The 21,372-nt window shown below is 43.9% G+C and overlaps 1 protein-coding gene across 7 annotated transcripts in view; it reads left to right on the plus strand.

The window, feature by feature from the left end:
- Positions 1–21,372, plus strand: part of XPA (XPA, DNA damage recognition and repair factor) — a 72,939-nt gene that overhangs the window by 30,846 nt on the left and 20,721 nt on the right. For 5 of the 7 annotated variants that reach the window (XR_013333196.1, XR_013333197.1, XM_077756131.1 and 2 more), the window contains exons 1-2: positions 17,336–17,613; positions 19,561–19,671. Coding sequence is in view for 5 of the 7 variants with exons in the window: in XM_077756131.1 (XP_077612257.1) it covers positions 17,442–17,613; positions 19,561–19,671 (283 nt within the window). In the remaining 2 variants the exon portion in view is untranslated. Of the gene's footprint in view, positions 1–17,335; positions 17,614–18,288; positions 18,742–19,560; positions 19,672–21,372 lie in introns of those variants that run through there. The other 2 variants (XM_077756133.1, XM_077756135.1) reach the window with 2 other exon arrangements.

The raw sequence follows: 21,372 nt of genomic DNA on the forward strand, positions 1-21,372 counted from the left end.
TGGTTCAGAGTTTTGGAGCTGTTTTTGAGAGCCCAGCTTTCCCAGCGAAAGCACAAGAAGCCAATGAAAGCTGCCCCTCACAGCAAATCCTTCTGGTTGTGTGAAAGCTCAGAAGGTAAACCGGTCTTCATCATCCGTCTTTGTCGTCTGGCAGTGTACAAAGGGGCGAGCCAAAAGGCGGACCGGAACACCTGTGGCCATTATGAAAGCCAAAGCCACCTCCCAGCCCTGCGCGCTTTTTTATCCTCAATGTGCAACATCTGTCAGCGTCTGTCAGATAAAAACCGAGCGATAGAGGACCCAGAACCCAGGCTCAGATGACTTGACTGGGGAATTAGGAGGATTTTGCAATAAGCCCATTAATTCTATCGGATTGAAATATGTTCTGATTCCACCCAGGCAAGGACAGCTGTACTTCTGTCTCACATTTTACGTGGGCTTTTATGCCTGCTTGGAAGCAGGGGTGCAGGTCTGCATGGAAAGGCAGAAGGTCCAAAGAGTTAGACGCCAGAGGGATGGGGTTCTGGGAACTACCCCTTCCCAGCCAAAGGGGGGACTTGGCCAAATCACTGAAGCCTCCAAGTCTCAACTACCTTAGATTATGTACTTTACCATAAATTCTGACTGTAAGACAATGTACAAGTATTCATTTTATCACAAGGTTCGGAGAAAAGGAAAAGCAAAACTTGATGATTGAAGGAAGGCCATTTATCTCATGTTCTGTTACTTAATGGGAGAATTCATCAGTCCCTCCTTGACCTTGGCCCTTTGACTTACATCTGACCTAGGGAAGGCATGGTTTCAGCACCTGGTATGGGAGGAGCCTGCAGGGAGACCCAAGTGGACTTAACTATGGAGAGGGGACACTGCGGGGGCCAAGATGCTACTTCACTGCATGCACGATCATCGTCTAAGACAGCCCCACATTTCTCTGCATTCTGTGTGGACATCGTAGTTACTCTTCTGGGTCCCGCATAATTGAAACCACCAACATCTCTTGGAAGGTAGGGAGTCTCATCTTAAATTGTTCTCTTTATTTATACATTCATTGAGTATAAAAAAAAAATAATGCTAGGGGCACCTGGGTGGCTCAGTCGGCTGAGTGTCTGACTCTTGATTTTGGCTCAGATCACAATCTCATGGTTGTGATGAGTGTGGAGCCTGCTTACGATTCTCCTTCTCTTCTTCTGCCCTTCTTCCCTGCTTGCGTGTTCTCGCTAAGATAAAAAAGGCGGCGGGGGTGGGAGGCACCTGAGTGGCTAGTCAGTTGAGCATCCTACTCTTGGTTTCTGCTCAGGTCATGACCTCACGTTTCGTGAGTCTGAGTCCCACATTGGATTCTGTGCTGACAGTGTGGAGCCAACTTGGGATTCTCTCTCTCTCTCTCTCTCTCTCTCTGTCTCTCTGCCCCTCCCCTGCTCAAACCCTCTCTCTCTCTCTCTCTCTCTCAAAATAAATAAATAAATAAATAAACTTAAAACACTAATAAAATAAAATAAAAACAAAACCACACAAATGCTAATATCCTTGCTGTAATGTTAAATCAATAAAGAGACGACAGAGTGGGATCTCAATGATGTAAAAACTATATATGCATAGACAAAAGATGAAAATGTTAGCAGTGGTTGTATTTGAGGGAATAGATAATGGACTTTTATCAGCATTTGTATATATTTTTTAAAAAACTTAAAAGGGCTCATCAATTGCTCTTATTATAAAAAAAGATTCTATTCAGAAATATATTAGTGCCCCAAAGGGAAAGTTCCTTTTTATATTTTCATGAAAATGACATGCATAACTTTAGTGAAAATTAGTGATGGGGGAATCTGGGTGGCTCAGGCAGGTGAGTTTCTGACTCTTGATATTGGCACAGGTCATATCTCATGGTCATGAGATTGAACCCTACATTGGGCTCTGTGCTGACAGCATGGAGCCTGCTTGGGATTCTCTCTCCCTCTCTCTGCCTCTCCCATGCTCGTGTGCATAAATAAACTTAAAAAAAAATTAATGACAGTATAGTATAACACTGAAGAATTTAAAACATTTTTTTCTTAAATAGTTTATTGTCAAGTTGGTTTCCATATAATAACCAGTGCTCACCCCCACAACTGCCCTCCTCCATGCCCATCACCCCTTCCCCTCTCCCCCACCCCCATCAGCCCTCAGTTTGTTCTCAGCATTTGAGAGTCTCTCATGGTTTGCCTCCTTCCCTCTCCCCAACTATTTNTGCCCATCACCCCTTTCCCCTCTCCCCCACCCCCATCAGCCCTCAGTTTGTTCTCAGCATTTGAGAGTCTCTCATGGTTTGCCTCCTTCCCTCTCCCCAACTATTTTTCCCCTTAAGAATTTTAAAGTAAAATGTTTTATGTCTATTAATAGAAATACTAAGTCTGAGTCCATTAGTAAGTGCAATATAGGTGAAAATATATTGCGATAAACTTCTTATACAATAGAAATGAGTATGTGATCAAAAACTATTCATTTTTTGAAAGCAGTATACTCAACAAGGAATATTAGATACATTTAAGAGCACAGCATGAAAGTAAAAGAATTTGCAGCCTCTTTTTTTTTACACCCTCTTTTTTTTTTTACTTTGTTGTAATAGAATTTGACCTGCATTTATATAGACTCCAAAACATTGTCAGCCTCCTTCACATTGTAAATTGAAACTAGTGGTGGGATGTCTCAATATTGAAAATATGGCAATTGTTACTAGCACATGCATGTAATAGAAATATATGTTCGATAACAACACTATGCAAAGCTCCATGAAACTGTTGATCACAAGAAGTCTTGGATGTTACCGGAGTGAAGGGTCCCGGGGCTGGAGATGCCGCATATACCCAAGGTTAACGTGTTCAACAGGCCTCATCCTTGCACCACTTCTTGGAGCCTTAAGTATACTAATTTTCTCTGTGACTCTCCAAGAGCAGTGTGCAAAAAGTGGCATTTGCCTGGAACTTTTTTTTAATCCCTCACAAAGGACACTTCACATTGGGATGCGCAGTGTCATAGGATGGATGCGCAGTGTCATAGGATGCAAGGACTTCATCTTTCTCAGTTCGTCTCGAGCCCAAGAAGCAGTTTGTCTATCTCTGTTGCCACAAGAGGGTGTTTTATGAATTTGAAGCACACGTGCAGGTCACAATAAGCCACTCAAGGAGCCAGGGCGTGAGGCACTGAACCTAGTTCCCACCGGCAGGTAGAATCTCGTTCAGAGTCATTCCCTTGCGGAAGCTCGGCTCTGATGAGACAGCAGAAGTCCGGAAGGGACTTGTGAGCTTCATCCCAGGCAGGTTCCGTGCTTTGACCTCCTTTATAAAGTGGCTTAGGAACGACATGCAACTCTGCAACTCACCCCCTTCCACCCCCTACGCACAGCCGTACACCCTTGGCTGGCATGCGAAGTGAGCTTAGAAACGGGAAGAAAAACCCGAGCCACAAAACCCGGCATTCCTTTGGAGGGCTGTGTGTGTACACACCCCAGACCTTTGGCCCTCTTTCCCTGCTGAACGGGGGTGTTTGAGGCTTGGAGTCAGGAGCCCTGGGTGGTGACGATGTAGCTCTACCATGTCCTAGCCTTACGGTTTCCGCATTTACCCTCTTGGAGCCTCTATTTCTTCATCTGTCAAATGGAGCCAAGGAGTCCTGGGTCCTGTCTAGCCTTCCAAGATTGTGGGAAGGATAAAACTGAATAGAAATGCTATGAAAAGTAGGAAATGTGAGGCTTGGCTGTACCATTATTGGTGGAAACAGTCCGCTTTCTGTTTCCGAGCTGGTGGGGAGAGCAGGAAAGCGGGAACGGCTGGAAAACCTAATGAATGCTCCCCAAACACTCCTAGGCTCCTCCCAGCCTCCCTCAGCCCCTTTCCCACTTACCTGGTCAGTCTGTCTGCTCACCACATACAGGGTTTCCATGCCCTCTAAATTTAGGAAACAAAGGTGGGAAAAGACAAGACCCATGAGGTAAAGTGTGTCTAGAACACCATCCACAGCCTCTTTATTCCAATTCTGATACAATGTTTACACCACTGAGAAACAATGCATTCCAATGAGCACTTTCTTTAAAAATAATATGTAAAAAAAAAAAAAAAAAAAGGCTAGAAGTATCTGAAATAGCCATAAAAACTTCTGAAGAAACAAGAAAAGATTCCAGTAACAATTCAGCACACCTCTGAAGACTGACAAGTGAAGCTAGGATCTGGGCAAATTTGCCATTAATTATAAGGCAGATGGATTAAAAAGTCTACCAAAGAGGCAGAAAAGGTAGGAAGACCTGGGGTTGCATAAAGTAGATCCCAAATGTTGTTTAGATTTTTAAAATTAACAACAAACAAACAAACATACTAAAAGAAAAAAATACACATATTTTATATAGACTATTTCTATAATGTTGGAGTGGTGAAAGCCTTTCTAAGAATGACTCAAAGAGAGACCATAAAGAAAACCAGTGTTTTATTTTGATGTGGATAATTTAAAATTTTTATGCATTAGAAAACCAGAAACAGGGGTGTCTGGGTGGCTCAGTAGGTTGAGTGTCTAAGTTCAGCTCAGGACACGATCTTGCGGGTTTGGTTTGTGAGTTCGAGCCCCACATGGGGCTTGCTGCTGTCAGCATAGAGCCTGCTTCAGATCTTCTGTCCCCTTCTCTTTGCCCCTCCTCCATGTGTACTCTCTATCAAAAATAAATGTAAAAAACAAACAAGCCATAAATACCTCATACATTACTGGCAGGACTTTAAAAAATATGCAGTCACTTTAAGGGTGCCTGGATGGCTCGGTCAGTCAAGGATTCAACTCTTGATTTCAGCTCAGGTCGTGATCTCAGAGTTCATGAGTTTGAGACCTGTATCGGGCTCTGAGCTGACAGTGCAGAGCCTGCTTGGGATTCTCTCTCTCTCATTCTCTCTTTGCTCCTCCCCTGTTTGTGCTAAATAAATAAACAAATAAGTAGATAGACAGATAGGTAGGTAGATAGATATTTGCAGCCACTTTGGAAAACAGTATGGCAGGCAGTTCCTCAAAAATGTTACAGAGTTACCGCTCCTAGGTATATACAAGAGAAATGAAAAATACATCTACACAAAAACTTTTGTATGAATGTTCATAGCAGCATTATTCATAATAGCCCCAAAGTAGAAACAACCCACATGTGTATCAGGTGATAAATGCATAAACAAAATCTGGAGTGTCCATACAATGGAATATTATTCAGCCATAAAGAGCAATGAAGTATTAACACACACTACAACGGAGATTAATCCTGGAAACATGCTGAGTGAAAGAAGCCAGTCACAAAGGATCACATATTGTATGTGTAGTTTGTGTGTGTTCATGTATTTATATGAAATGTCCAGAATAGGTAACTCCTTTTATTCTATCTAGAATAGAAACGGGACTGGATTAGATGCACCAGGAGGTACAGGGTCTGGGGGGATGCTTCTGGGACAATGACAACCAATGGGTTCAAGGTTTCTTTCTGGGTGCTGAAAATCTTATGAAATTAGATGATGGTGATCGTTTCACAACTGTGAATGGACTAAAAACCATTAAATTGTTTACTTTAAAAGGGTGAATTTTATGCCATCTGAATTATTTCTCAGTAAGGTGATTATTTAAAATATATAAACAGCTATGATAAAAAACATAAAAGGTAAAGCTAATGACAAAAAAATTGTAACATTTCACTAGGTGGTTCATATCTGTAATACACAGTTCTTACATACAAATTTGAAAATAAATAAGCCATTTTAAAAATTGGCAAAGGCCAGGGTGCCTGGCTGGCTCAGTGGAGAGAGCCTGTGACTCTTAACCTCAGGGTTGTGAGTTCCAGCCCCACGTTGGGTGGAGAGATTACTTACAAAAAAAAAAAAAAAATCATTAAAAATTGGCAAATGCCAATAGGAGAAGCAGCACCAAAGGCCAATAGACATTTTTATGCTTATTTTGAAATTTTGAGGTTCCTGTGATTATAAGCCCTGCTGCTAGAGGTCATGAGTTAGTGTGTTAACAAGGAAGCACATATTTTTACTAGGCCATATTCTGAGAAGGGGTCCTCAAGTTTTGTCAGAGCACCAGTGTGTGTATGCCACAAAAAGAGTTAAGAATCCCTGAATTACAGGAAACAGGTAAAATAAAGCATGGCATATCCTTATGGTGAAATGCTCTATAGCCATTATAACTGATGTTGTAGGTGATGATGTAGAGCAATTGAAACTCTCATACACTGCAGGCAAGAGTATAAATTGGGGTAGCCATTTTGGAGATGATTTGGTATTTTCTACTAATGCTGTACATTTGCATACCCCATGACCTAGCATTTGCACGTCTAAGCTTATATGCAACAGAAATATATACATATGTTCACCAAAAGACATCTAAAGAATTTATAGCAGCTATAATAGGCAAAACCTGGAAACAAGCCATGTGTCTATCAACAATAGAATGGATAAATAAATTGTGATACATTTAAACAAAGGAATGCTATGTGACAGGAAGTGTGAATGAACTATTGCTGTATGTAACAACATGAATGAATCTCATCTCTGTACTGTTGAGTGAAAGAATATAGACATAAGAATAAATATATAATTCCATCATATAAAGTTCAAAAACCAGACAAAACTCATTAGAAATGAGAAGGCAGAATAGTGGTTTCTTTTGAGGTTGAGGAGGCAGTATCTAGGAGAGGGTCCAAAAGATTTTTGGAGGTGCTGGTAATGATCTGTTATTTTATGTCGGTGCTGTGTATAAAAAGTAGATCCCATTTGTGAAAACACTTTGAGCTTTACCTTTATACTTTTTGCATATTTCTGGTTTTTGTTATACTTCAATCAAATGTCTGCTTCAAAATGACACAAAAATTAATGACATGGAAAGATGTCATTAATAACATTTTTATTCTCAGATAAAATTAATATTATCATATTATATTTAAAATACAGGTTAATATAGGTGCAAGCTGTGTATATAGTGTGCTTTTTTTTCTTAAGAAAAAAACACATATGTGTTTGTAAATATATAACATTTTCAGGAGAATATACAAGTAAGTGATGGGAGAGATTGCTTCTGGGAGAGGGATTTTTTTTTTTTTACTTTATGTTCTTTTGTAACTTTTGGTACAGAAGGTTATAACTTTGTGCCTATACTGTCAATTCAATGCAGCAAGCAAGCAGATCACAAACTGCATCATCTCATTTCTGTGAAAATAAGGGTCTCATACTATCAATATCAAGTTGATAACCATGTTTACCTCTGGGTAATAGGATTATGGATGGCCCTTCTTTCTTTTTTTAAAAAATTATCTGTATTTTCTCAGTCTTCTGGCATAAACATGTATTTCTTTTGAGAATGAGAAAAGTCATTATAAGTATTTCTTGCAATTCAGTTTTAATCAGTGTTATTGAAATATACTTTCTGTACAGTACAATGCACTGATTTTAAGGGCACAGTTCAGTGCATTTTCCAAAGGCATGTACACCCATGTACTTACCGCTTAAGACTAGAACGTTTCCACCCTTAGAAAGTCCCTTCATGTTTCTTTGTAATCAGCCTTTGCCTCACCTAAGGAAGTAGCCGATGATCTGATTTCTATCACATAGATGGTTTTGTCTGCTCTGGGAGTTCCTAGAAATGGGATCATACGGTCGGTGCTCTCATGTCTGCCTTTTACCTCACACAATGCTTTTGACATTGATTTATGTTGTGTGTGTGTGTCAGTAATTCGTTGTAACTATTTTTTTTAACAAAGTAACATCTTCAGGGCTTGTTGCTTTCTTTCTTTTTTTAAAAATTTTTTTAAAGGTTTATTTATTTTTGAGAGACAGAGTGTGAACGGGGAAGGGGCAGAGGGAGAGGGAGGCCCAGAATCCAAAGTAGGCTCCAGGCTCTGAGCTGTCATTTCAGAGCCCCAAGCAGGGCTCAAACCCGTGAACTGTGAGATCATGACCTGAGCCAAACTCGGACACTTAAGCAGCAAAGCCACCCAGGCGCCCCAGGGCTTCCTGCTTTCTGATCGGTAGAGTGAGACAACCATCCACGGGGAAAACAGCTCTCCAGAGCCTCTCCAAGCAAATCTGATGCAGTCCAGAGTGATCTGAGAGCCTACATATCCTGGGAGGAGAGACAACAGCCCCCCACCCCCACCCCACCAGTCCTGTTCCGCACCCCTGCCCCCTGGCAAAGCCAGTCTCAGGTGAGAGCCACCCAGCTCCTTGCCATTGTTCTGTGAGTGACAGCCTCCGGGGCAAATGGAAAGCCGTCAACCTGAGGGCTATCAACTGCAGACAAGAATTCCTTTCTTTGTCAGGCTGGGTGGTCTCCCGGCTTCGGCAGTAGCCTGCACAAAAGATGATAAGCACCGTGTGCGCCCGCAGAAAAACATCGCCACCACCCGACAGCTCTAACCGCACTCCTTTGTAAGGCCAGGATTAGCCCTGCGGGGCTTCCCTTGACTGTGTGTGTAAATCAGCAAATCCCAGCCCCCGCGAGGGCATCCAGGGGTCCTTTGGTCCATTCCCCCATCCCGCCCCCCACCTGCTGTTTCAGGAAATGTATGTGCCTCAGAATCTTGGTCATACACGGCTGGAAGGGCCCTTGGAGATCACCTGGTCCAACCTTCTCCCGCTTCCAAAGGTGGTCCACACACAGCACAAGAAGCAGGGCAAGGACCAGACTCGAGTCCCTAGAGCTCTCCTCTGTGGGGTGCTCTTCCCCCGACTTTAGGCTGCTTTTGTTAATAAGTGATCCCCCCAAATAGTTCAGTGTAAAATGCAATTTCTAATTTTCCAATAAAAAAGGAGAACATGTGCGCAAATCTACATACTTGTGGGTCCCCCGCAGCCTTACAGGGTTTCCTGTGCGTGTGGATCGGACTCCAGGCCGGTTTCGGCTATGGAATAGTTTGGTGCCCTCTAGTGGTATCAGCAGCAGCAACAGTAGCTACCGCTTCCCTGGCTCCTTCAACAGGCACCATTATTTCTAATTTACAATCTAAAGAACAGGATTGTAGAGTAGGCAGTTTTATCCCTATTTTATAGATGAGTAAACTGAAGCTCATAGAGATAAAATAAGCTGCCCAAAGTGGCTGAGCCTGGATTCAAACCCAGCCCTGTGGAACTCCAGCTTCCTTTCACTCCATGTCAATACTACCCATCACCAACCTGTGTTGCACTTTCCGTTTAAGAAATGATTTATAAGTACCTCAAAATATGCCATGAAGTGGGGGGTTAACACCCCTGTTTAACACATGGGGAGGCCTAGGCTGGGACATCAGTGACTTGCCCAGGGCCACAGACCCAGTAAACACCATGCACTTGCTTGCCAGTACCAGGCTACTGGCTGGAAGGAATCTCACACACAGGATCCAGGAGGAAGCTTCTTCCCGCAGTCAGCCTTCATCCAGGAGAGGAAGAGGGAGGCTGGAATGTTCCCACGCAGGCCCCATGTGGGAAGGAGACGCCGAGGGACTCAGATAAAATACATTTTCCACTCATGGGGAGCTCACCCTGTTGGCATGTGTGTGTGTGTGTGTGTGTGTGTGTGTGTGTAAATGAGTGAATGCATTCATGCATGAATGAATGGAATGGCCTAGAGACCAGAGGCCTAGAAGCTATGCGGGCCAGGAATGGTTGAGCTGTTGTACTATAAAAAGATTGATTTCCATTGAATTTGAAGAGTTCATTGCTAGCAGTCAGAGCAGTCCACAGGGAACTTTTGTGGCTGCTGGCTGCTTTTATGGGTGTGAGTGCCAAACCCAGGGATACAGGCAGAGTCAGGAAGACTCCAGCAGACATGTTGTAGAGGGATTTTAAGCTTGTGTGATGTTTTCTGAACATCAGCATCAGCATTTAGAAATTAGAAGATTTTGGGGCACCTGGGTGGCTCAGTTGGTTAAGCGTCTGACTTGGCTCAGGTCACGGTCTCATGGCTCGTACGTTTGGGCCCCTCATCAGGCTCTGTGCTCTCAGTGCAGAGCCCGCTTTCAGATCCTCTGTCTCCCTCTCTCTCTGCCCCTCCCCTGCTCTCTCTCTCTCTCTCAAAAATAAACATAAAAAAAAGAAATTGGAAGATTTCACATAAACCCCCATATTCTTAACTCCTTTTTTAACAAAGTGGAAGGCTTGGTCTCATTGGGCCTGCTGCAGTCCTGCTGACTGTCCCCTCAGCTCGCCACTGTCACCCCTGCAATGAGGATGACCGTGATGCCATTTCTCATTGCACATGTGCTCTTGTTTTTCCCATTGTAAAAACAAAAACTAACATATTTTTCTTATCAGGCTTTCATCGAAAAAGGAAACATAAGAGACCAAGTCATCTGTTTTAGGAAAAATAGGGCACAACATAGTTCTCTGTGGCAGTGAGGAAATCTTTATACATTTAAAAGGCAAGTGTCTGGGGTGCCTGGCTGGCTCAGGAGGTAGAACATGCAACTCTGGATCTCAGGGTCGTGAGTTCGAGCCCGACGTTGGGTGTAGAGGTTACTTAAAAATTAAATAGATGAGTAATTAAAAACTAAAATAAAAGGCAAGTGCTCAACTTTTTTCATTTTTGTTTTCATTTTTGTTTTCATTACCAGCGTGGACTCCACAACAGCCTGGATTTGTTATACTATAGAGTCTTTGGTACCTTCTTGTCCCTGAAGTCTGACTTGGGTCAGACTCTCACCCTGTGGCCACTTCTGTTCAACTTCTGAGGGGTGCAGGGCCACTGGGGCAGGCTGTGAAGGTGGTCCTGGGTTTGGTGGTCTGAGGTGAGAAGAAATCATACCCAGTGAGGCCGCCGTGACTCGCCACTTAGGTGAGAGCGTAAAGGCCCAGCCGACCACACCTCTGCCCTCTGCCCAGGGAAGCCCTGTGGAGAGTGGCGCCTTGATCGGGAATCTTCTGAAATGGTCCCTCCAACACTTTCTTCCTATGATAGGCTTTCCTATTCCTCTGCACCCTGGGCACACGCTGGCTCACTGATTCTGTGGGTGTTGTCCAGAAGTGGGCACAAGCCCCAGATGTGGTGTAAGCAGCTGAAAAGAGCAGGACAGACGTCTCCCTTAATCCACATGCTCTGCTTTTGTTCTTGTCCCTTCCGTTCACATTATCTCTTTCGATCGGTCATGTTGCGTGTTGGCTCACATAGAGTTTTGGGGACACCAAGACCTTCAGATTGTTTTTCATGAACGCTTCTCAAGAGACGTCTACTTAGACTGAAAATCACAGACACTGAAGGTTGAGCAAAGTCCTGCATGTCATCTGATGCCACCTCCGACATATGCGGAAGGAGGGTGTTTCCTCAAACACCCTGACAGAATGTTTGAACTGAAATGAAGGGCTCCACACTTACCACACTTGATTTTATACTTGACTTATGGATCCATACTTCCAAGAATGGGTATTGATTTTATAAAAAATCAAACTACTCAATGAGTATATTCACTAATCCCAGTTTATAGGCGAGACAATTGAGGCTCAGAGATGTTAAGGAACTTGTTCAAGGTCATAGGCTAATCAGGGGTAGAGCCAGTCTCAACTAGGCACAAATGAATGATCGTTGAGCGGAGGAATGGTATGGTCAAAGCTGTACTTTAGGAGGATGAAACTATAAGGCCAAGTGGGAGATGGATCAGAATTGGTTAGCCAAGAGGTTGGGAGAGCAGTCGGAGGCTGTTCAGGTAGGAAATGATAGGAGCTAAGCTAGGCTAGTAGCGGCGGGACCAGAGCAGAGATGGGGGCCAGAAAACAGCCCATTTCCAAACATTATAAAAACTGTGAAAACAAGTATACCTGGTGATAAACAGTTCATCTGCTTAACAGAACTATAAGTATTAGAAGAAGTCTTTGCCAATAACATATGAGTGGTTTGTGGTTTGAAGCTGCAGCCACACTTGTTATAAAGGTAATTGAAAGGAAAACCCCAATTGTGGGGGGTAATAAGAAAATAGGAAACCACAAGCCTATAACCCCATTATGTGGATTGGAGTTCATCCACATAATAGATGAACCCTGGACCACGTTCATCCTCCTCTGTCCCCTATGCAAGACAGGACCAAGCCTCAGGCAGAGACAGCCCTGTCTGCTCCACTCGGTTACCCGCATAGGGTATTGCCAGCTCTGTACTAACTCAGGCAGAACAAATACTAGTGGAGGAAGTAAGAGGAAGACTTGTTCTAATCTAGAGACTTACACTTGAGTGGTGGAGAATATTATGCCAGGGCTGGTCTGTGCCTGGTTGAACCTTGGTCTGTCACTTATTAGCTTATGAACCTTGAACAAGTTACTTAACATCTCTGTGCCTTAGTTGTCTTATCTACAAACTGACATTAGTGAATATATTCATTGAGTAGTTATGAAAATTAGAGAATTGATCAATTCAAGATGCTTAAAGAAACACCTACTATACAGTAAACGCCGTATCAGTGTTTACTATTGTTATTGTCATTATTATTATTATTGCAATAAATAAAGGTGGACAGCAACGGTTTGGGCTGTTTTGAGGAGACTATTTCCTACACCTGTGTAAGCAGGGCAGGCCAGAGCTGGCCTTATAGTGGTTGTAGGGTTCAGCTTTGCATCTTGAGTTTCAGTGCTGGTGAGACCTCCAACTAGGCTTATTTAACATTATTCATTCTATTTATAAATTCTGCAAATATGTACTGAGCAGCTGCTGTGTGATTGGCACTGTGGGAGGCCCTGGATGTACTGGGAAGAATCAGGCAGTCCCAGCTCTCCAGAACCTGATAATCTAGTAAGGATGGGAGGTAGGAATCACCTCTCATGTGGCAAGTAAGTGCCACAACACCAGCCTGTACATAGAAGGTTCATAGACAGCCAGGGGTGGGAGTCAGGGTAGGCTTCTTGGAAGTGGCAGTAAGAAATAAGAAGCAAGGTCCCCTGGACCATATTCAGGATTTGAGGAATGCCAAGTAGAGATCTGTCCTTGCTGGTCTGTGATTAGCAAAAGATTTGGACTTCCGGTCCCAACAGTCATTTTTCCTAGGCCCTATACGAAGTGGAATCACTTGGGCCTTACCATTCCTTACTGCTTCTGGAAAGAAAATCCTTGTGAGTCTCTAAGATGTCTTCTAAATCTCTTTGCACACACATATTATTGACCAAGGTTCCAAAATGATAGTTTTGCCTCAATCCCTTTATCTTTTGGTTGAGGGATGTTGAAATTGACGTTTCTCCAGGAGGGTCAGTCATAACCAAAAGAGACTGCGTTTACTGGGTTACTGAATCAATATAGCTTACACCAACAGGGCGAGGCTGATTTCTGAGCTGCTGCATCCTTGTCCCAGACAGTTTCCCGCCTTGCCGTGCCCCCTGCCACAGATGTTCTTCTGTAGTGAACTTATGCCAATGATGTTCAAAGTGACCACATTAAGGGGTAAAGCCCTGGGGAGCCAGGGGAAAAATTAAAAAGAAAGCCACACACATGTACTATTTACTCGATAATAAAGGCAAATATGTTCACATCCTGTCATCTCAGGCATGAATAACTCCAGTAATGCTCTTAGAGAGGAGGCCCTGTCAGGAAACACTGCCAAGTTTCTCATTCCCCTTCCTGACTTCCATTCTTGCCTGTCTGCTCTTTTGCAGGCTCTGGTTGGGGCTTTCAAGTCTTTCTGTGCTTTGTTAATTACCCCTCTTTCAGCCAGGATCACGGCTGGTCTGGGAGAGGAGAGGTACAAAGCAGGAAGATAGATGTAGTCACAGGTTTTTCCAGAGACTGTGTGGGGAGAGGCAGGAACACAGCCACTGGTCTATTCTCCTTGCCTGTTTTCCTTTTGTACCCCCACCAAGATGACTCATGCTGCTATGCTCTGGGCAAGCCCTACAGCCTCTGTGACCGTGTGTGATGTACAGATTGGGGCATGCACTCTTTCTTTCGCTAAAGGAGGAGTCTCATTTTAGCCTGGTTGAGGCATCAGCTAACAATTCAGACCCAATTACCGGAAACTTGCTAATAAAGGTCAGGACGCCAAAGAAGAGGGAGTTGCTGGTGAAAGGAAATCCAACAGGTTGTCGAGAGTTACAAAATGCCTGTACAGCATCTGAACTATGGTCCACATCCTTCACGTTTGGAATGCTTTGTTGGGGAGGTGGTTCTACAGGCTAGGTATTCTCAAAAGGTGACCTTGGGAAAAGAACTGTTACCTTGTTCTCCAGAAACACTGCATAGCCTGAAAGGCTCTTAGAGCTGTGTGAAATCTAGAGGGTCATCTAGGATGTTGGCTTTCGAAGTCTGCTACCTATTAGAGTGATGGTGCCCTGTCCCCATGATGTCAGAATGTCTGGGGGTGTGGCCTAAGCATCACTGTTAGTTAAACTCCCCAGGTGCTTCCAGTGTGCACCCAGATTTGAGAACTTCAGAGCTGGACCCTCACTATTCAAAGTGTGGGTGGGGGAGCTACAGCCCCCGCACAATCTCAGGTCCCACCATAGACCTATGGGATCAGAATCTGCATTTTAACAAGATCACCAAGTGACTCATATGTGCATTGAAATTTGAGAAGTGGTTATTTTCCTTGGACATTCTGGCAACTGTGGGCCCAAATTCTGTCTTGGCAACCACCCACAGGAGCTGGAGTGGTAGCTGCCCCCTTGAAGGGGGACTTGACACTCCAGTCCATTAGTAATAATGGAGTCCATTCACAGTATTGTGCAACTGTCACCACTAGCTAGTTCCCGGAGCATTTCATTATCCTAAAAGGAAACCTCATACTTATTAAGCAGTCATTCCCCTGTCCCCTTTCCTCTCAGCCCCTAGCAGCCACTAATCAGCTCTCTGTCACTATGAGTTTGCTTATTTTGAATGTTTCATATAGAAGGAATACATGTTTTCAAGATACATCCATGTTGTAGCATGTGTCACTACTCTGTCCCTTTTCTGGCTGAATAATATTCCTTTGTACTGGCATATCACATTTTGTTTTTGCTTTCATCATTTGGTGGCTATTTGGGTAGCTTTAACTTTTGGGTTACTCTGAATAGTCCTGCTATGAACATTGCGTGCAAGTTTTTGTTTGAACACCTGTGTTTCAATTCTTTTCGGTATGTGGAATTGCTGGGGTATAGAGTTTTAGAACAATCCGGCACACTTAGGTTTCACACTAGTATTCAACATTTAAAATCTGAGCAGCACAAGCGAGTGGTTCTAGTTTATTGATTGTATATATGCTTAAGCCGGAGAACATTACCTAAAGCAGGATGAGTGGCATTACTGACTCATATGTTAAGTCTATAAAAAATTGTTTTAAGTTTACTTATTTATTGTGAGAGAGAGTGAGAGACAGAACATGAGCACAAGTGAGGGAGGGGCAGAGAGAGAGAAGGAAAGAGGCAATCCCAAGTAGGCTCCCTGCTGTCAGTGCAGAACCCAACACGGGGCTCGATCTCATGAACTGTGAGATCATGACTGGAGCTGAAATCAAGAGCTGGATGCTTAACCAACCGACTGAGCCACCCAGGAGCCCCTCATATGGTAATTCTATGTTTAACTTTTTGACTCGTCAAACTATTCTCCGTAACAGCATTTTACATTCCCACCAGTAATGTATAAGTACTCCAATGTCTCCACATTCTTGCCAATACTTGTTATTTTCTGTCTTTTTTATTAATTCTAGTCATCCTAATGGTGGTAAAGTGGTATCTCACTAAGTTTTTGGTTTGCATTTCCCTAATGACTAGTGATGACTGTCTTTTCATGTGCTTGTTGGCCATTTGTATATTGTCTTTAGAAAAATGTCCATTTAAGTCCTTAGCTTATTTAAAAATTTTTTAATGTTTTTGTTTATTTGTGTGTGTGTTTGAGAGAGAGACAGTGTGAGCAAGGGAGGTTCAGAGAGAGAGGGAGATACAGAATCTGAATCTGGCTCTGGGGTCTGAGCTAGCTGTCAGCACAGAGCCCAACATGGGGCTCAAACCCGCGAACTGTGAGATAATGACCTGAGCCGAAGTTGGACGCTTAACTGACTGAGCCACCCAGGTGCCCCAGTCCTTTGCTTATTTAAAAACTGGGTTATTTGCCTTTTTTTGTTATGGAGTTATAAAAGTTCTTTATATATTGTGGATACTAGACCTTTTCAGATATGTGATTTGCAAATATTTTCTACCGTTCTGTGAGTTATCTGTTCAGTTTCTTGATGGTGTTCTTTGATGGTCAAAAGTTTTACATTTTGATGAAGTCCAATTTATTTAATTTTTTCTTTTGTTGTTTGTGCTTATGCAATCTAAGATTTTGTCACCTGGACAAAGTCAGTGGATAAGGAGAGAAAGGAATCTGAGGGGAAAAGGAACAGGGATTGCTTGAGGTCTTCATCTCCAGTTTAACCAGAAGATCTGAGCACTTATCTGGTATTTATGATGCTCTCCAGCTTATTGAATGTATATATATATCTCAATAGATTAGAATATATATAGAATATATATATATTCAATAGATTAGAACCACTACGTTGTGCTGCTCAAATTTTAACCATTGAATTCTGGTGTGAAACCACAGTCTGTCAGGTTGTTCTGAAAACTAGTCCTAAATGGTAATATGCAGTAATTAGAACATAGTCTTTTCTGGTTTCAATTAAATTTCATTTGTAATAATAATTAAAAAAGCATACATTTTTGGAAACGCATGCAATGTGTCTTACAAAATGCTCCATTTGCCATACACTTTTGGGAAGCCAGGATTTGGCCCAAATCCAAACCCAGTCTACCTGGTGGCATTTCACCCACACTGAAGGAATATTCCATGGAAAAGATAGCTAAGTTCACGCATACCAGCTCTGATACCAGGTGGTGCATTTGCCGGACGTCACACAGCAGGTGAGAGTTTGAACCCAGGGGTTCTCAATTCAAATCTAAGACTGTCCGCTAGGCCATGCTTTCAAAGTACAGTCAGATGAATCATCTATCGGTCTTTCTTGACTGGCGCTACTATTACTACCAGCTGCCCTTATTTTTGGAAGCTTTCCATATGCCAGGCATTGTGCTGAAAATCCTTACATCTGATCTTTCCAACAACCCTGGGATTGTTCCATAATTATCGTCGTTTTACTTCTGAAGAAACTGTGGTTAAGTAACTTGTTCGTCAAGGTCACGCAGTGGTCAGTGTCAGAACTGGACCTTAATCCAGTTTTGACTCCAAAGCCCATATTCTGAACCACCAAGCGAAACTATTATTTTAAGGACGAGCGGGTACTGAAAATTGACTACAGCCGGAGTCCTACTGGGTTACCAGCACGCAGCTTCCCCGACGCGTGCGCAGGCCCCGCCCACCGCCCGTGCCTTACGTCCTGGCCTCCTCAACGTGCGCAGGCGCTCTCCTTCTCGAAGGCTGTACGGTGGCGTCGAAGCGGAGGCGGTGCAGGCGTCGCCGCGGGGCTGTGGGAAGGCTTCGGAGCGCCGTTGCGCTTGCGCGGGGCTAGGTCCTCGGCCCTTTGGGGGAACTTGGACATGGCGGCGGCCCAGGGAGCTTCGCCGGAGCCGGCGGCTTCAGAACAGCCTGCGGAGCTGCCTGCCTCGGTGCGGGCGAGCATAGAGCGGAAGAGGCAGCGGGCGCTGATGCTGCGCCAGGCCCGGCTGGCGGCCCGGCCCTACCCGGCGACGGCGGCTGCGGCTACCGGAGGTTTGGGCCCTGGCGGCGCTGCCCCTTCCCTCTGGCGGGCCGGGTATACCAAGTTCTGAGTGTGGCGTCGGCTGCCCTTTTGCTGTGCTCATGTCCTCCCGCAGTCCCGGGAGTCCGCCTCGCGGGCCGTGTCAAAGCGGGCCGTGCGCGACCACCGGCCGGTCCGCGCTGGACCCCGGGCTTTTCTCACTGCACCTGGGCGGCCGCGCTGCTGTTTTTAGCTTGGACAAGCAGCCGCCCTCGCCGTCAGGCGTGCCAGCCGGTGTCGGTGGGCGCCTCAGCTTTCCCTTTCTGCTCCCTTCCTGCTGTGCCTCCGGCAGCCCCAGGGGTAGTCCTCGTATAAAGCTTTTAGACTTGTACCCATTGCACGAATAATTCTGCACCGCTCCCGAATTCATCCACTCAGCAAAGGGCGATTGAGTGCATATTCCGGACCCGGCACCGTGCTTGCTACGTGCTGGGGCACCAAGAGAGGCGAACGGACGTGAGCTCCTGCCTTCTTGGGGCTCAGGAGTGGCGCTTGTTGTGCTTCACATCTTTCACGTTAGCTGATTTGATTCTGTTCGCTTGGAAAATAATTAGGGCAGGAACTGGTACTGGTATTTCACCAAGTGGTAACTGAGGACCAGAAAAGGAAAGGGATCTGATCAGGTTCAGAGGAGCAAATGCAACAGGCTAATCGGGACTAGAATTGAGGTCATCTGATACTGTGTTCAGGGCCTTTCCTTGCTACCGATAGCCTCTTCTGTGCCAGGAATCTTTCAATTTTAGGAAGATCGGCTGTTATTTTTGTGCCATTTTTGTCTAAATGTTACCTTCCCCCTTTCTTAGGGCAGCCCTTAACTGCAGGTCTGTCATGTGCGTGCGTAAGTTTCTGTCATGTAAGTTTACACTGGAGCCAAGTAATAATCTTCCCCAGGGTACCACAATGTAGTTTGGTTGATGTGCGCTTTAGGACCACCTCTGTAACACGAAGTTTGAAAAGCCATATCTCATACTGTGTGAATAATTGAGCACGTTTTAGGGCCCTTTTCATCATCCAGAAGTAAGGAAGAATGCCAAGAGTCTGGGGCTGGCAGCATGTCTTTATACTGACCCTGAATCTGCAAATTCCAGCCACTTTTAAAGGTTCTGGTCTCATCCTTGCTAGTCCTTTTTTTTTTTATTCCTTTCTCAACTTGAGACTTTCCAGAGTTGGGACAAAAAGTTGTTCATTTGCATTAATATTTGTGATTTCATAAAGGTTTGCAGATCTGTCCTAAATGGCTGTGGAACGCGGGTGCATAATAGAACAATAAACTGCTATAAAACTTCTGGTCACAGAAAACCAGGTAGAATGAATATTCTGTAAGGTTTCCCAGGCACTGACCCAGGAACGGAACTGTGCTGTAACATGGTGTACAACCCGCTGTGCTACAAGAGTTAGGTTTGGTGTTGAGATTTTGATCTTTGCAGTACTTTTATTTCCATGTACTGTACCACCTTCATTCTCTCTCAGAGCTAGGACACAGACCATGAAAAAGACTAGAGCAGCTGGAGGAGTCAGGACCATCGCTTGAGCAGGATCCTTGGTCATGCCAAGACAGAGCCCCGTTTCTCTCTGCTACACCTTGCTCTTACCCCAGACCCTTAGCACCACATTCTAAGCAAGTTCTTCTCAGTCTTTTTCATGCCATATGTCATAATTCAGTCTTTATCCACAGATGACATGATTATGTATGTAGAATATGCAGACTGTTTTACTCCTTTCCAACCTTTGTGCCTGTTTTATGTTCTTATCTTCCACTAGCTGGGCCCTTCAGTATAATGTTGAGTATAAGTGTTAATAGTGGACATCCTTTTCTTGTTTGGTATCTGTTAAATTTAAAGAAAGTTCCTGTTTATGCACAAGGGAACTTATGGGCTTACTTAGTTAAGTCATTGACCACTTTTACTTACTTTTTATAGGCATGGCTAATGTAAAAGCAGCCCCAAAGATCATTGACACAGAAGGCGGCTTCATTCTAGAAGAGGAAGAAGAGGAACAACGTACAATTGGGAAAGTTGTCCATCAGCCAGGTAAAGTGTATTTCCAGAAAGTAGGAATCTAGATTGGTCATTTTAAGGAACATGAATAATTCTTGGCACACTGGTGTTAAATAATAGCATACTTATAGTCAGTGAGCAGGTTAGCTTTATAAGACTAGCAAAGTTTGGCACTTTTGCTAGTAGATTAAAAATTAAACAGATTTGGCAATAATTAATTTAACTTGTGGTTTGTATACTGGGGGTTGATGCTCTCTATTTTATGATAGGCAGGGATAGCCAATATATTCACTGATCGAATACTCAGTTATCTAGATAGACTGAAATGAGGGGCTACAACCCAAAAGATAAAATTTAGGACATTTCTTTCTTTTGTTTGGAGGAAAAAAAGTGGGATATGTATCTGTATATATTTATCCTTGGCGAGGCTTAAAAAACCCGTTCTAGGGGCACCTGGGTGGCTCAGTTGGTTAAGTGTCCAAGTTTGGCTCAGGTCATGATTTCATGATTGTGAGTTTGAGCCCAGCATCAGGCTCTCTGCTATCAGGGCAGAACCTGCTTTGGACCCTTCGTCCCCCTCTTTTCCTGCCCCTCCCTCTGCCCTTCTCTCTTTCGCTCTCTCAAATAAACTTAGAAAAAATGCATTCTAGTTTTAGCTGTGGCAACAGAAATGTTACATATTTGCCAAGTTGGTGTGAATATGTGTGCCTAAACTCTTTTCAGAAGCTGAGACTTGAAGGATTAAAGTATTTGTTCAGTTTGGGTGCCATATGTAAGAGGGATGTTGACAAGTATATAGTGTCCAAAACAGGGTGGTCAAAACAGAAGTCTTAAATTGACATGTGAGGAACAGTTGTCAAACTGGTCGGGTTTAACTTAGGAACACTTCTGACTGCCTACAAGTGCAAGAGGTGCCCCGCTGTGGAAGAGAGATCACCCTGTGATTCTCTTTCGAGGGTAGAGCTTGGAACGGTGGGCGACGATTACAGTACGGTGAGGGAGATTTCAGCAGTATAATGAAGGAGTGCCTTACATATACTTAGCACTTTGCACGTACAGAATGTTGGCACATAGATCCTGTGAGCCTCATGGTGACTCTGTGAAATGGAAAAACTTTCTATGTGAATTGCTGCCTCTAAATAGCAAAGTGTTGGAGGGGTTCAGAGATTGAAAGACCACCTGATCAGAATATTTTAGAGAAGCCCTGTATGAGGAAGGAAGGTGTGGAATAAAAGGTCTTTAAAGTCTCTATGCTTGTATGGATATGAAGACTCATTGTAACTTTTTTCTGTAGATTTTGGAATCAGCTGTGGGCTGTAAAGCCTATATTTTTATTTAACAGATCACACAACAAATATTTATTGATAACCTATTGTAGGGCCTTCCTTCTTAACTAAGGTGTGCATGTGGCATTGCTGGTAAGGCAGCTGCTTGTAAATAGAACTTTGGTAATGAATTTGTGGAAGTTAGAAAAGGTGTGTGTTAGTTTGCAAACTGGTCTGGTATACAGAGGGCAAGAGAGACCAAAGAGAGAGGCCACTCCACATTGGTAGGTGGCAGCTTTAATTAGCAGGGGAACTTGAGAGGCTTGTCCTGGGTGGCTTCAAGACGAGCAGGTCTCTGCACCCACCTGCCACATCTTAACAGTTTATATAGAGGCCTTGACTGGGTTCAGTCACATATTCAGGTAACGTGGTCTCAATGACGCTTTATTCTCCCAAGGCTTTGTCCTTG

Source organism: Crocuta crocuta, unplaced genomic scaffold (genome assembly GCF_008692635.1).
Source record: "Crocuta crocuta isolate KB4526 unplaced genomic scaffold, BGI_CrCroc_1.0 scaffold431, whole genome shotgun sequence".
NCBI classification, from domain to species: domain Eukaryota; kingdom Metazoa; phylum Chordata; class Mammalia; order Carnivora; family Hyaenidae; genus Crocuta; species Crocuta crocuta.